Raw genomic sequence first — 14,003 nt, 5'->3', positions numbered from 1 at the left:
TTTTTAAAAAACTTTATAATTATTATTAGGAAAAGAGTACTTTAAAAAAATCACATAGCCAGTTGAAAAACAGGGAAACGTGGAATCTACCTATGTCCAAAGTCCAGGAGGATAGTTTTTATAATCCCTGGCAGGAATGGATAAGTGTGCTCACCGCCGTAAATCCGGTTTCTGTGGAATCTGAAACTGATACTGCGTGTGTGTTGGGGGCTGGGGGGAGGGGTTGAAAAAAATATGAAATTAAAACTATCCGTTCAGGTACAGGACTTTGGAAGGGCTCTGAGGCTTCCTCTGATCTTAATGATGACGTTGGTGATGGAGTTGAGTATTAACACATTGAGCCTTGAGATGCCCAGCACTGTTCCAAGCAGGTTTCATGCATTATTCCCCCAAACAACCTACAGTGCACTGGACCAAAGGTACAGAGAAGTTATGCCCAGGGTGACACAGCTGGGAAGGGGGAGACTGAGGAAGGGTAGAAATGAAGAAATTAGACTGAGAACAGAGACCTCCATCAGCCTCAGCCCTGTCACCCATTAATAGGGGGAACACGGAAGAAAACACATTGCCTTGTGTGTATGTCCTGGACTCCACTTGTGAAATGGAAATGTTGATGCCAGCTATGAACTCATTGTGTTGCGCTGAGGTCAGGGAAAGTGTGTGGAAGTGCTCTATAAAGAGTGGAGTGCTTGGAAATGTAGTGTGATTTTAAATTGCTTTTCACTCCAATACAATATTATGGGTGAGGCTTGCAAATGCAATGAATTTTGCTGACTTTTTCTTTCACTTCTAATGTTTCTAATTTATCTCTTAGACATGATTTTTTTTTTCCTTTCTTTTTAGGTTACTTGTCTGCAAGACTTTTTTGGTGATGACGATGTTTTTATTGCTTGTGGGCCTGAAAAATTCCGTTATGCCCAAGATGACTTCGTCCTGGATCACAGTGGTGAGGCAATTCTTTGACCGTCCTAGTAATCCTGAAACAGAGGCTCGGGGTTTAGTCAGATGACCCTTGCTAAGTGGTCTGGCATGTTGAAGAAAGAGGACATGGGTGGTATTCTTTTTGAACTAATGAAAGTAGAGAATAAAATGAAAACATTAGCCTAGTTAAAACAAAAAATCTAATTCAAGTAGTTGTAATTTTTTTAGACTAAAATGAGTTGTCTCTTGACTGCATTGTTTTGCCTCTGAAATGGATTTCCTGCCTATTTCAGAACAGTGGCTGGCTGTGCCACCTTAAAGATATGGATTATATTGAATCTGAAATGGTTAGTTATCCATTTTCTGTGTTCATAACGAGATATGTAAAAGGTAATTGTTAATCATGGTTGTCTTGGCTTTCTTTTTACCTCGTTTTTTGCAACTTAAAAAAAAACATGCATTGTTCGTATATGCAGAAAAAAATAAAGCTATTTTCATTGATAGAATGAGAAAACCCCTTTCTCCAATATATGGAATTTTCAGCTTTATAGCAATAACCTTAGTGATTTCAGGTGTTATTGATTCTGGGAAAATTGCTTTACTTTTTCACCTTGAATTAATTTACACCTATTATAGAAATAGTGATTATTTTAGCTGATAGTAAAGGCAACTTCCTCTTAAAAGGAGGTAAAAATCATACAGACATAACATTTCACATAGGAGATCGATGTAAAAGATAAAGTCTCACTCTTTAATTTCATGAGTGAGGAAAGTTGGCCTCTCAAAAATTAGACTGATGGTAGTCCCTTTCCAGTTGTAGTGATTCTGACCATCCAGAATTAGAGAAATATGTCACCAAATAAATACTGTGATCCATAAACTTCTTAAAATTCAAGATGATACATTTTGTGGTACCAAACTTCCTTGGGTATTTCCTGTTAAACTATGTCGGTTACCTTGGAGATAATTTATCTGCTTTGTGCTTGGGGCTAATTTATCTATAGTTTTTGGTTTTGTTTCATTTTTTCACTGCTGCCAAGTTTCACTGAGGGTTTCTGTACTGTCTTGTGTTCTGTTGGCCTGGCCCTGATTTTAACTCGTAATACCACTGGAAAGAATCACAGAGAATGTCCTTTTATATTATGTGTGCTAATGCTCTCCCCTGTTCCCATGATGATTAAGTCTGACTGAAATGTGCATTTGCATTATCATCTGTATTTTACATGTTTCTTGATTGTAGCTTAATCTCATTTCATAGTATTTCTTTGATGCCAACCAATATTATTAAATTTGAAAGTAGAGACACTGAAACACAATGATATCTTCTATGTTATGAAGTTAATTTGGGTCACAACAAAATATTTATTGAGCACTTACTATGTATGTCCCAGGCATTGTACTCCGTGCTTTGTGTGCATGTTGTAAACTTACTAATCTAGTTTTATTATTCAGGGTTTTTGTTGTTAGCTACCAGTGGGCTCCAATAGTGAAAGGTGGGTGTAAGTTACTGATTTCTTCCCTCTCAGTTGCCAATTAGTCAGCCTTCTGCCAACGGAGGATAATTGGCTTTTTCATAAGATTTTGTGAGGATTAAGTAAGACAGTATATATAAAGGAGTTAGAAGGGTCCCTGTTGTATGTGCTTCACTCTCGTTATTATAAATGTCATTATTATACCTTCACCAGCAGGTCATGAACTTAAACCTGATTTGGCCACTGTTAAATTTATTTGGAGGAAAAGATGTGTATTTTTTAAAAAAAAATTTATTTATTTGACAGCGAGAGAGATCACAAGTAAGCACAGAGGCAGGCCGAGGGGGAAGGGGGAATCCGGCTTCCCCCTGAGCAGAGAGCCCGATGCAGGGCTTGATCCCAAGACCCTGAGATCAGGACCTGAGCAGAAGGCAGAGGCTTAACCCACTGAGCCATGCAGGTGCCCCTGTGTATGTTTTTTTAGCCAGTTATTTAACTTGTGCTAAATCTTAATAAAGTCCTAACTTTCTATCCTTTTAGGATTCTGACAACATCTTGCATTAAAGATTCATTAAAATGCTAAACACAGTCTTTGCCAAGTAACAGAATCCTGCTTCAAGAACTGACCTCAGGACTGGCTGAGAGTCCTAAAGCTAGAGTGTGGTTCTAAGCTGTAGTTGTTGGTTTTCTGGATTTACACTTGTGCTCATGAAAGAGTGGCAGTGCCTTTAAGACGTTTCTGACTAACAGACACCACTCCTTTCAACAACAGAATACTGTTTAACATCCACAATGCTAATTAACTAAACTGAAGTTGCTCCAGCCCCTTCTGAGTGAGGTTTTGATTAGGGTCTTTCAAATGCTAACTAGCCTCCCCTGGTGTGTATTTTCCTGATTAGTGGACTTCACATGTTAATTTATTGCCGGAGGTATATATTAAAACCAACCCAAGTTGTAATCTTACCACATAAATTGAAGTATTTTAACGTAAATGACAGACAATAGGTTATCTGATTTAATCCTTATAACAAGCCTACCAAGCAGATGCAGAATTTATTCTGATCCCAATTTCATAGGGGAAATAACGGAGCCTTAGACCCTGACAAAGCTCGCCCAGTTAGCAAAATCAGATTCAAGATTCGTTCAAAATCTGCATGACTCCCAAACCCATGTTCTTAATTATTCAAATTAGCACTGATTATTTTAGCTGTAATTAGTTCTGGTACTCTAAATGCTGTTTTATTTGATGATTTATGGAAAAACCAAAGTTATTGTTGGAAGCTAGTTTCCTCATTTTTGATCCTCTATACTTAGGGACGGTGGAAAATAAGATGGTAAGGAGTACCCTACTTCAAAATAAGATTATCAGGGAGTTTGGACAGAATAAAATTGTGGCCTTTTGCTACCAATACTACTGACCGAAAAAGAAAGCTGCGCATGTTTAGATTGGGCTCTACGTGTGTGATCAAGTTAGGGCATTGGGATTTCCGTATTCAGTAAGAACTCCGCTGGAGCAGTGAGGTTGTCTACAAGATGCCTAGCCTAACTAAAGATAACCTCGGGTGTACTTTTGGGACAGTTGCTTTGTATATTAAGGTTGTTTAACAATAATGGGGAAATGATCAGGTATTCGCTCTCTGGCAGTAAACTGCATGCACGTGTGATCGGTATTTTAACCAGATTTAGTTAATGCACTTTCTTTCCTTTCTAGAATGCCGCGTCTTGAAGTCCTCTTATTCTCGCTCCTCAGCTGTTAAGTATTCTGGATCTAAAAGCCCTGGGCCCTCCCGACGCAGCAAATCGCCAGCTTCAGGTACTCATTCTTCATTCTTCAGTCATTCTCCTTCTGTTCCTTTAATTGTTATGAATTAGCAGTCTTTCCCCTGTTTGCATGCAGCCAGGTTCCAAAACAACACATAGATGACATGATTCTTAAAACGAAAAATTTGAGTCTGTTGCTCAAAGTTGTCATAAATCTGCTAAGACGCTTGTTTGTTTTATTCTCACACATTTTCTCAAGAACAGTCTATATCTAGAACCTTCTGGTATTTATGTGAAAGTGTTTCACATTTGGACCATAGCGTACTGTATTTTTAACTTTGTGCTGTATGATTGTGGATATTTTTCTTCTCTTACTGGTTTAAAACATACATCGGACACAGAATGCGTTTCCCTGATAAGTTTCATAGGCTTTTCCTTTTTCGAGCAATTTAATAGTAGCAGTGATTATTATTGGAAATTGGTACTTATTTAAGAGTCAGATTTACCTGTAATTAAGTTCCTTTCAGGTTCTAAAACTATAGATCTGTGATAATTTTGACTGGGGGCACTTTTTTAAAAGCTAGAAACATCTATAAATATCTTGATGTCTTCTACAAGGTTTGTATATAGTAATTTTAAGTAATTTTGCTGATATCCCTTCCTGTTCAGGAGAGGATTGTGAAAAACCATGATTTCACAGGTGGGATCTAGAACATGTGAAAGTAGGATCAATAAAACTGTGTCAAGCATCAGACCCTCTAAAAGATGGAGTGTTTTGGACATTCTGCTTGTCCCTGCTTCGCCTGCAGCACCCACCCCACTTTCCTTCGGTCAGGTTGTTTTACCCTTTTTGTGTATCCACATTCAGACCTGCTGAATAACTGCTCTCCTTACTGTCTCCTCCTTTTTGTACTCCCTGAATGTGCACAGTAAAGAGGGGTGGACACCACTCCGGTGCCTGCTCTGCAGCCAGATCCCCAGGTGAGCCATGAGGAGAATGGCTTTGTCGCTCTGCTGGGTTTTTGTTTCTGTCTCTTGCCACATTTCTGTTTCCTTTTGCTCCATTTCCATGAACGTATCTGGCTTGTACCAGTGTACATCTGTGCGCTGTGGAATGCTTCACCGTGCATAGAATGCCTCAATGTCCCTTCTTTTTAGAGAACCAGTCATTGTCCGAAGATGGCCAAGTGCCTCTCTCTGTGTGTAGTTACAGGACCAAGGGATCGAAGAGGAGTACCACCTCGAAGGGTCTATCTTCTAGTTAATTTTGGAAAATATTCTGTTGCTGAAAAAAGCTAAAGTTCGTTGGTTATAGGAAAATGGCCATAGAAGCAATTAAACTTTTCTGTTCTTGCCTTCTTCTCCTTCGGTTCTTACCTTACCCCACCCTACAGCTAAGAGGCCCAACACTAATTTTCTAAAAATATTGATGATATGAATATTTTTAACTGAAAGCATCTCTCTGCTGTGAAGCTTATTTCAAATTATGTTATGCTTCTGTAAAGTATCTCAAACACTAGGAAAGCTAATACAACATGAAAATGAAATTGGCATAAATACAATTACCTGAGCTTACCATATGGTAAATGTAGATTTTTGTCAGGTTCTTTGCTTTTGATTTAGCCATAGGCTTTATAGATATTTATCGTATCAGTGAAATAAATAGAAGTGAGTAGAGTGATTAAAAAAACAGGTATTACAATGAATCCAATACATACTAAACTAAAAGCATGTATCATAGCCATAATTTTTCTTGCAGACCAATATGTTTGTATAAGTAAAGATTTATTCAAATCTTTTTAAATTGAATTTGGAATGCTTAGAAATTGATTCAAGAAATCTTAACATTTGAGGACCCCCAATTTTTAACTAAGTCTGTATTTGCATTGGGGTAGAGTACCTTAAACTCGCAAGTAAAAGTTGGGAGACGTATAAATCACACTTCAGAGTGCAAACAGCTTCTTTATGAGAGATTAAACCCCAAAGTATGTTCACCACATCCCGCAGTTACAGACAAGGGGGCAATTTGTATTATTGAAAGCCGCATACCCACAAGCACAACTCACATTTACAGACCTCTAGCTGTGGCATACCTGTGAACATTTAGAAAATGCCGTGGGACAAACTGGAATCTCAAACAGAGGTATTAGCTTTGTAGACAGAACATTGCACTTCTTCAGTCTTGGGACAGAAGTGCTCTGTAAGTGCGGTCTTCTGGTTGACTGAATTCCTCAACAAAACTCTTAGCAAAACAGGCAAATACTGTGTAAGAAACACGTAGAAATTCATCTGGGTAGCATAAGTAGGTAAATATTACCATAACTTGAGTCCTAAAGATGCTCATTTGAGGTTTCTAGCTTGTGAATCTTTCAGAGTCCACCAAGACAGAAGATCTTCTGAACAAACAAGCAAACAAAAAAGTCCAAGTTTGTTTCTTTTCTTACAGTTGAGGGGAGGCGTGGATAACAGCCTTCTTCTGGGAGAGAAAGTCGGGGGTTGGTGAAGGAGTGGTACATGACGGGCCTGTGGGTTGGTCGTTGCGCACCCACCAGCTGGTGGCAGCCGTGTGAGGGGAGCATGCCCAACATGACCCTGTCCCACTTACCCTCCTGACTAAGAGTTGGAAGAAATGGGCAAAGAAGTGAAATTAAGGATTACTCATGAAGGAACATTTTTTAGAATTTTCCAAATGCTCTGGGAAACTTAGAGATCCAAACATGACTTGGTGTCTCTTTAGGATGAGATTATTTGGAGGGAAATATGGGCAAGTAGTTACAGACACCAGTAAAATCCCTGGCAGTGAGTTTTGTCAAGAAACTTTGTTTCACAGTGGGTATGTTTTTAGGGAGTTTTGTCTCCTGTCAGGATCACCATTTGCAGGAATTGATTTTTATCCTTTTGTCCCTTTTCTGTCACTGTTCCAAAGTAGCCTCTGCTGTCAGTGTGGATTCCGAGTATCTGTGAAAGCTAATAGCACTTACAGAGTGGAGGCTGGTGACCTGCCTAGATTGGTGTGTGGAATGAAGGGAAAAAAAGGAGTAAAATTCAGTCTCAGCTCACAGCAAGTTGACTAGTTCTTTGCCCATAATAATCTCTATTTCATGTGAACTTCTGCCACCAATTCCCTTTCTTTAAAGAGAATTTCTAAAAGAAAACAACAGTGAAATTTAACTTAATTGAGATATAATCAGGACTGTTGAATATCCCAGAAAGTTCTAACTGCACAGTTCCTTGTGTTGTCCTTGTACTCTAAATATGCACGTACATTTGTTATGAAATTATAGATAACAATCATTGTTTATGCATGGGTGGTTTTAAATTAGAAAAATTAAAGTTTGGTAAGTTAAAAGTGACAAGGAAATTTTTTCATCCTTTCCTAATTAAAATGAGCAATGCAATAAATAAGCATGACTTCAAACCCAGATACCCTGGTTATTCATCTAATCACAAATACTTGTTGATCCCAGGACTTTTGCCTCCACTGGTGCTCACTTTTTTGAATCACCTAGTTAGGACTTTTGCCTCTGCATATTGCTTTTTTACATTTATTAGCTTCATTTAAAATAATCGTTTTCTGCTTCCTCATATTTGAAAACAAAAGAAAGAAATGGACTTTGCTTTTCATAGAGATGAGTGATAATTTTCATCTTTGGGCAAAGCATTGAAGATTCGTGATAAAAGGGGTTTCAGATACGTCTTAGGAAAATAATTATACCAGTCCTAAATGTTAACTACCAACTTTGTGAAATGACAGCAGAAAGGGATCCAGGTGATAAAATTAGGAATAAGCATAAGTCATGCTGAAGTGTTTGACCAGGGTTCTCTAGTGTAAAATCTGCAAATTTACCCTCCCTTCTAAACAGCAGTGGTCATAATTTTCCTAGCTGTGCTCTAAGTTGAGCCTTCAACCTAGGAAGTGTGTGGAAGTTTGGAGGGGGTACTGTTGAAAAACGATCAAGATTTGGTAAGCATGGGGAGAAATTACACAGTGAGGACAAGAAAATGGAAGGAATTAAGGATGACTACTTTAGATAAAAAGAAAGTTGAAGAGTGCCTTTTATGGCCTTCAAAGAAATAAACAGGTGTTATAAGAAAAATGACCAGTAATTTTCCCTTTCCATAAAAAATATGCTTAGAAAATGTGTTTGGCTTATGTGGAATTGATTTGGGAGAGCGGTAGAACTCCTTGGGTCCTCAGGTTGGTATATACCAAGAGAGTGGATGTTGGAAGTTTCAGGACAGCCTTCCTAGTAAAGCATTACAAACATACCAGCCATTTCATTTCTCTGCCCTTGCTGGCAGGCAGGATCTATGGACAAGTTCTCATTCACATCTCTAATTCCATAATGTTTTATATATTTGTTTATGTCACTGTTGGAAAGCTATTACTGAAAACAATTCTAGTTTCACTCCTTATTTGTCTGATACTTTGTAATGCAATAAAACACATTATTTTTGCTTTTCACTGATTTGCCATCTGCTTTGAGCTTTAAATGAATCGAAGCTTCATTGGAGCAATGTTGTGCATGTGCTTAGTGTTTTTGCGCAGTCTGGTTATTTGGGGTTTGAATGACCTCTGTCTCCTTTGTTGTCTCATGGTCAGTTAATGGAACTCCCAGCAGCCAGCTGTCTACTCCTAAATCAACGAAATCTTCTAGCTCTTCTCCAACTAGCCCAGGAAGTCTCAGAGGATTAAAGGTATGAAATGGGATATATGGCATGTTTGTGTGATTTTGTTATTTTGAGTTTCATAGTTTGGTAGTTTAATTTGTTCAGGGGCTTGGGTGTAATAACAATTCAAAAAGGAAAGAGTTCAGGATTTGGAGCCGAGAAGGACCACCTGCCTTTGAATCCTGCGTCCTTTTTCATCTTGGAATTTGGGTCAACTCACTTAACTCTTCTGACCCCAACTGTTCCCATCTCTCAAATGGGAATAGAAGGTTGTGGTTAAGGTTGAACATATTGGGTAAAGTAAAAGAAGTAGTAGTTTTCCTGTTATTATCAAAATGATTTGCAATGGGAAAGCCTTGGAGAACACTGTAATTCTTTTACAAATCTCATTTTGAATCACGATTTTAATATTGTTAACCTAATTTGGCTTTGCGAAAGCTTGAAATAGGATGAAGCACTAGTATGGTACTTATGTACATCTGTAATAACCCAAGAAGATAATGTTCGTTTTGGTGAGAAGTTAGAAATAAATCTTAGGTTTTGACTGCGATAGCCTAAAAATATAAATGGTAGCTTAACATGATCAGCAGTTGGCTTAATAGACTTGTTTTGTTTTTTGTTTTTTGGGTTTTTTTTTTTTTGGTTTAATAGGCATTTTGTCTAATAGAAAAATGATGAATAAAGGCAAATTTGCAAAATTTCAACAACATCGATTTCATTTAATAGTCTTCAATAATTTAAAATTATAAGAGAAAATTTGCCTGGTAAAATAGCAGTAAACAACTGAGGTTAAAAATTGGGAAAGTTTCCTTTTGTAAAAACAATCAAATTATCTGCATGGTTGTGTACTCTAAGAATACTGAAGTATATACAGAATGCTGTGTATGGTATTTATTTATTTTCTTGGTATTTTGGTGACATTGGAAATGTCTTCATTAGGAATACATTCCGCCAAAGTTGGTTGCCTAAACACTTCAGGTATTGTCTGAGCAGCTTTCTTTAAGGATGCTGAGAAATCTTTTTCATTAGTAAAATGGATTGTAAGAACCCCAGCACCCCTGGGTGAGTGAGGAATGAGAACCTGCTGAGCCCAGTATCCTGACCCCTTCAGAGCAGTGAGGACTGTGGGCCTGCCATTTCTCCAAGGGTTCATTCTCCACCTAATTCTGTTTGTCTGTCCTACCCTGAGAATGTTGGGTGAACATTCAGAGTGAACCTGCATGATTTGCGTGTAAGTGATAGAGATCAGAAAGAGAAATTCCTTCCGGAAGAGGACGGCTTGCCTGTTTTTGTGCCTGCTTGCTTATGTACATTGGCAGAAATTGGACTGAGAGTAGCGGGTATGAAGCTCTCACCTACCTCCAAGTGCTAGAAGCTCCTTTATCAAAAGAACCAGACATTTCGAGGTGCTAAAGTGGCTTAGGTCAATTTATAATATGATTGTAATGGAATTCTAAACTGTCAACCACAAAAAAAAGTTACGTAAGTTAAAAATCACTAATCAGCCAGCCATTTTCGGCTTTCCCCCAATTTATTGCACTCCAAATAGATAGGAGGTTCACTGTTTTTGAGTAACTTTCAAGAGAACTAAAGGAAAAATAATTCAAGTTCATTCATTTCTTTTTTTTTTTTTTTTAAGATTTTATTTATTTATTTGACAGACAGAGATCACAAGTAGTCAGAGAGGCAGGCAGAGAGAGAGGAGGAAGCAGGCTCCCCGCAGAGCAGAGAGCCCGACACGACACGGGGCTCAATCCCAGGACCCTGGGATCATGACCTGAGCAGAAGGCAGAGGCTTTAACCCACTGAGCCACCCAGGCGCCCCTAGTTCATTCATTTCTTTTTTAATTTCAGTTGCGTGTTAAACTAAAAGCAAGTGGCTCCTAGTGCTGGTAACTTTTCACCTCAGGGCAAATCCCACTCAGACTTTCCAGTGAGCCACAGTCATGTCCTCCCCCAGACTGTTGCTCTGGACAGGGACAGGGTAAGGAATCTTTTGTTTCCTTGGAGTTTCATTCACTTCCCTCTTTGTTATCATTCCCATCTTTCTGTCTAGCCCATCTGCAGCTGTGAGCCCAAGATTGTTCCTTTTAATTGTTGCTGCTTAGGTCGGTAGGTGCTGCAGGATGCTCAAGCACCATCCACCCTACACACATGCTCACAAACTTGCACTCAATCACGTACACTTCTGAGTGGAGATGCATGGAGTTTTCAAAACATGGTAAATTGTCTTATTGCTGAGGCATCAGATAAAGCTGTTCTCCATATGCTGAGTGTATTGGAAATTGTATAGCAACCCTCATCTAGCACACAGCTCTCTGGAACATGATTAGCACTCAGGATTACTTGTCAGGGCCTGAAGAGGTGAAGAAGAGAGATGCTGGTTACAGGTCAGGATAGAAGAGGAGATCCCTGGTAAGATAAAAAGTAGCGGTCTTTCTGTTAAACTGGTGGGAGAGTCTGTGCTGTGTGAATGGGGAGGTCTCCGTCCTTAGATACCCCCCCAAAAGATACACGTGGGGATCTGTGCTCGGAATAAAGACAGCTGGAAGGAAAGTAGCAAGTGCAGAGCTGTTTATTAAGGTGAAAGGACACTCTCACGGTGGGAGGGCAGATGGGTTCCAGGAGGCAGAACCTCCTAAGTTGTTTCGGATCGGATATTCTTGGGTCTTTCGGGGATGGGACCTGCAGTGGGGTGGGTGGTCTCCAGTGGAAGCTGCTCCCAGTCTTTTGGGAGACTCCTTCCACAGGATGGGAGAGATTGTGTTTGACCCTACAGCGTTTGAAGCAGAACCATCCTGGTAGCTTTTCTCCTTTGGGCGGGGCTATACCTGCAATTCAGATGCATTATAAAGAGTCTGGGGGTTACCCTGGGGCAGGTGGGGAAGAGGAAAGGACTATGTTCTGCACCATCGGCTCTTGATATGTCAGCCCCAAGGTCTTAGAAGCCACAAGCTCTGCGTGTTGAGCCCCCGGACTTCTAATGTGTCTCCTATTTGTCACTGTCCTGCCTCCAGTTCCTGTCCCCCTCATTCTCCCCTCAAGGACTGGGGACTCTGCTTCCCAGCATTCCTTCCGCCACTCAGTCTAGCTGCTGCCTAACTTTTCCTGACCCTGCTCCCTTCGCTCTCAAACCCACTTTGTGTTCCACCCCACTCGAGGCCTGTGGGCTTTACTCACAGCTGTGAGACCTCCTCTTTGTTTTCTACCATTGTTAAATAAGAACATTTGTTTTTAAGGGACCTCTGAAGCGCTAGGATTATAGTTCTTTAAACTGGCAACAAAACAAAGCAGAACAAAAGCCCTACTTAGGAGGCAGGGGAGTTTATTTCTCTCCTCACTTTAAAGCTGATGTAGAATTACCCAATTTTATATTAAATATTAGCAGCTAAATGAGTCCCTGCCATTCCCATCAACTTCTAGGCCACGCTGCCCAAGTGCTGCCTATTCTTCTGGGTCATGCTTTATGGAAAGTGCATCTTCTGACTGTTCCCAGCAGTCCGTGGTATTGGATATTGTTGTGGGGATGAAGACCTGCCTTTGAAATACTGCGGCTTAGTCATGTTACTTACTGTACAAAATACCCTAATTTGGGTGTCAGCGTTAGCTCTAGTCAGCATCTGTCCACGTTTGTGTTATTTTCTCAATTCAGTGACATTACAAATGGAGAATTACAGATAATTACCATGGGTTAGTGCTCTGCTTTTTTCTTCCCCTTCATTTAAAGTGGCGTATTAAGATCAACTCAGAGGCAGTGTCCAGCACGGGAGGACTGGTTTCGCAGGAACTGTTTATCCGGGTTAGATGCTTCAGTGGCTTTGGGGGCAGATCATCTTTTTCCAGAGAATCAGAATTGACAAAAGCAAGCAAACCACGCCAGGACAGCCCGTGTAGGAGACGACACTCCTGTCTGTCTACCTGCCGGAACACAGCTTCTGCCAGATGATTGATTTGTTTGTTTGTTTATTGAAGTATCTGGGCTTTACCTAGTAGGGAATTAGGCAAAGTGAAGTCAGAGGGAAGTGGAATTTGATATTCTATCACAATTTTCCTGGGCCAGTTTTTGGGAATCAGTTTAGTGTTTTGGTGGGGATGTTGGAAGAACTGAAAAGGAAAACAGGGTCATATTGGAAAGTTTAATCTCTGACCACAGAGTGTCCATGGTTTTTTGTTTGTTTGCTCGTTGAAAAAGCACCGCTCCACAAAAAAAGCCCTCATAGTTTCCCCCCATCCTACTGTTTGAGGAAGACCCTTCTGCTCTACTCATATGCATTTATAAAAGATCATGCTCTTTGAAGGCAGGAGAGGAAGGAAAGCTTTCCTCATATGGTGAGTAATTTTTGCAGGATGAGAATGTAAGAAATAGGGTGGCAACCAAGCAGTCAGGGTTCTTTAAACCTGAAACTAATAGACATTAGGTAACTGAAAGTTAGTTATACCTCAATTATAGTTTTTTGGTTTTGCTAGTTATGTGAAACCTACAATAGGAAAACAAAGTCATCTCAGATGTGCCATTAGTCTTCATTTTGCAGATGAAGAGATTGAAATTCAGAGATGTGAAGTGACTTACTCAGGGTCTCAGCGGCTGCTTGGGATCTCTGACCCTTTCAGGGTCTCTGTCTCTAACCTCTGACTCTTCCCCCATCCCTGGGGAGTCTGTGTCAGTGACTGCAGCATAGACCTCTCAGGAGGAAGCTTGTATGGTTATTATGGAATTATTATGGAGGGTGAACGCTGAGGGTGGCTTGCCAGATACTGAGTATCTGGGTTTAGATATGCATAAATATTCTGAATAAAAATGAGTTGAGTCCATAATGGGAGGTGGTGTTGGGAAAGGTAGAGGTAGTCCTAGGGTCGGGAAGAGGCTAGATGAAGGGAGGTGGAAAGGTAGAGAAGTGCTCAGCACTTCTACCTGACTGCCAAAGGCTTTAGAAAAATGACAAAGTTCACAAGAGATTAGGGTTATTGGTTTCTTTGGAAGCCAACAATGGAACTGAGTATTGTTAAGACTGATGTAGGTTGGAACAAGGTAGTGTTGTCCAGGCCCAGCAAACATATGGGTACCTGGATATGAGATGATGTTACGTGGTGGGCCTGGCATGGAACCCCCATTGTGAGCATAGTTGCGTAGCTGGGATTTGAAAACAAAGCCCGTGCTTACTTATCACCACCATTACT

At 40.0% G+C, this 14,003-nt stretch overlaps 1 protein-coding gene across 6 annotated transcripts in view; it reads left to right on the top strand.

Moving 5' to 3' along the window:
• DCLK2 (doublecortin like kinase 2) overlaps nucleotides 1–14,003 on the top strand; it is a 143,525-nt gene that overhangs the window by 85,262 nt on the left and 44,260 nt on the right. For 3 of the 6 annotated variants that reach the window (XR_006816906.1, XM_045996220.1, XM_045996232.1), the window contains exons 3-6: nucleotides 844–946; nucleotides 4,105–4,206; nucleotides 5,085–5,135; nucleotides 8,758–8,852. Coding sequence is in view for 4 of the 6 variants with exons in the window: in XM_045996220.1 (XP_045852176.1) it covers nucleotides 844–946; nucleotides 4,105–4,206; nucleotides 5,085–5,135; nucleotides 8,758–8,852 (351 nt within the window). In the remaining 2 variants the exon portion in view is untranslated. The remainder of the gene's footprint in view (nucleotides 1–843; nucleotides 947–4,104; nucleotides 4,207–5,084; nucleotides 5,136–8,757; nucleotides 8,853–14,003) is intronic. The other 3 variants (XR_006816908.1, XM_045996240.1, XM_045996249.1) reach the window with 1 other exon arrangement.

This window comes from Meles meles, chromosome 2 (genome assembly GCF_922984935.1).
Source record: "Meles meles chromosome 2, mMelMel3.1 paternal haplotype, whole genome shotgun sequence".
Classification (NCBI taxonomy): domain Eukaryota; kingdom Metazoa; phylum Chordata; class Mammalia; order Carnivora; family Mustelidae; genus Meles; species Meles meles.
Note: the sequence above shows the minus strand (reverse complement) of the source record. Positions and strands in the feature narration are given on the sequence as shown.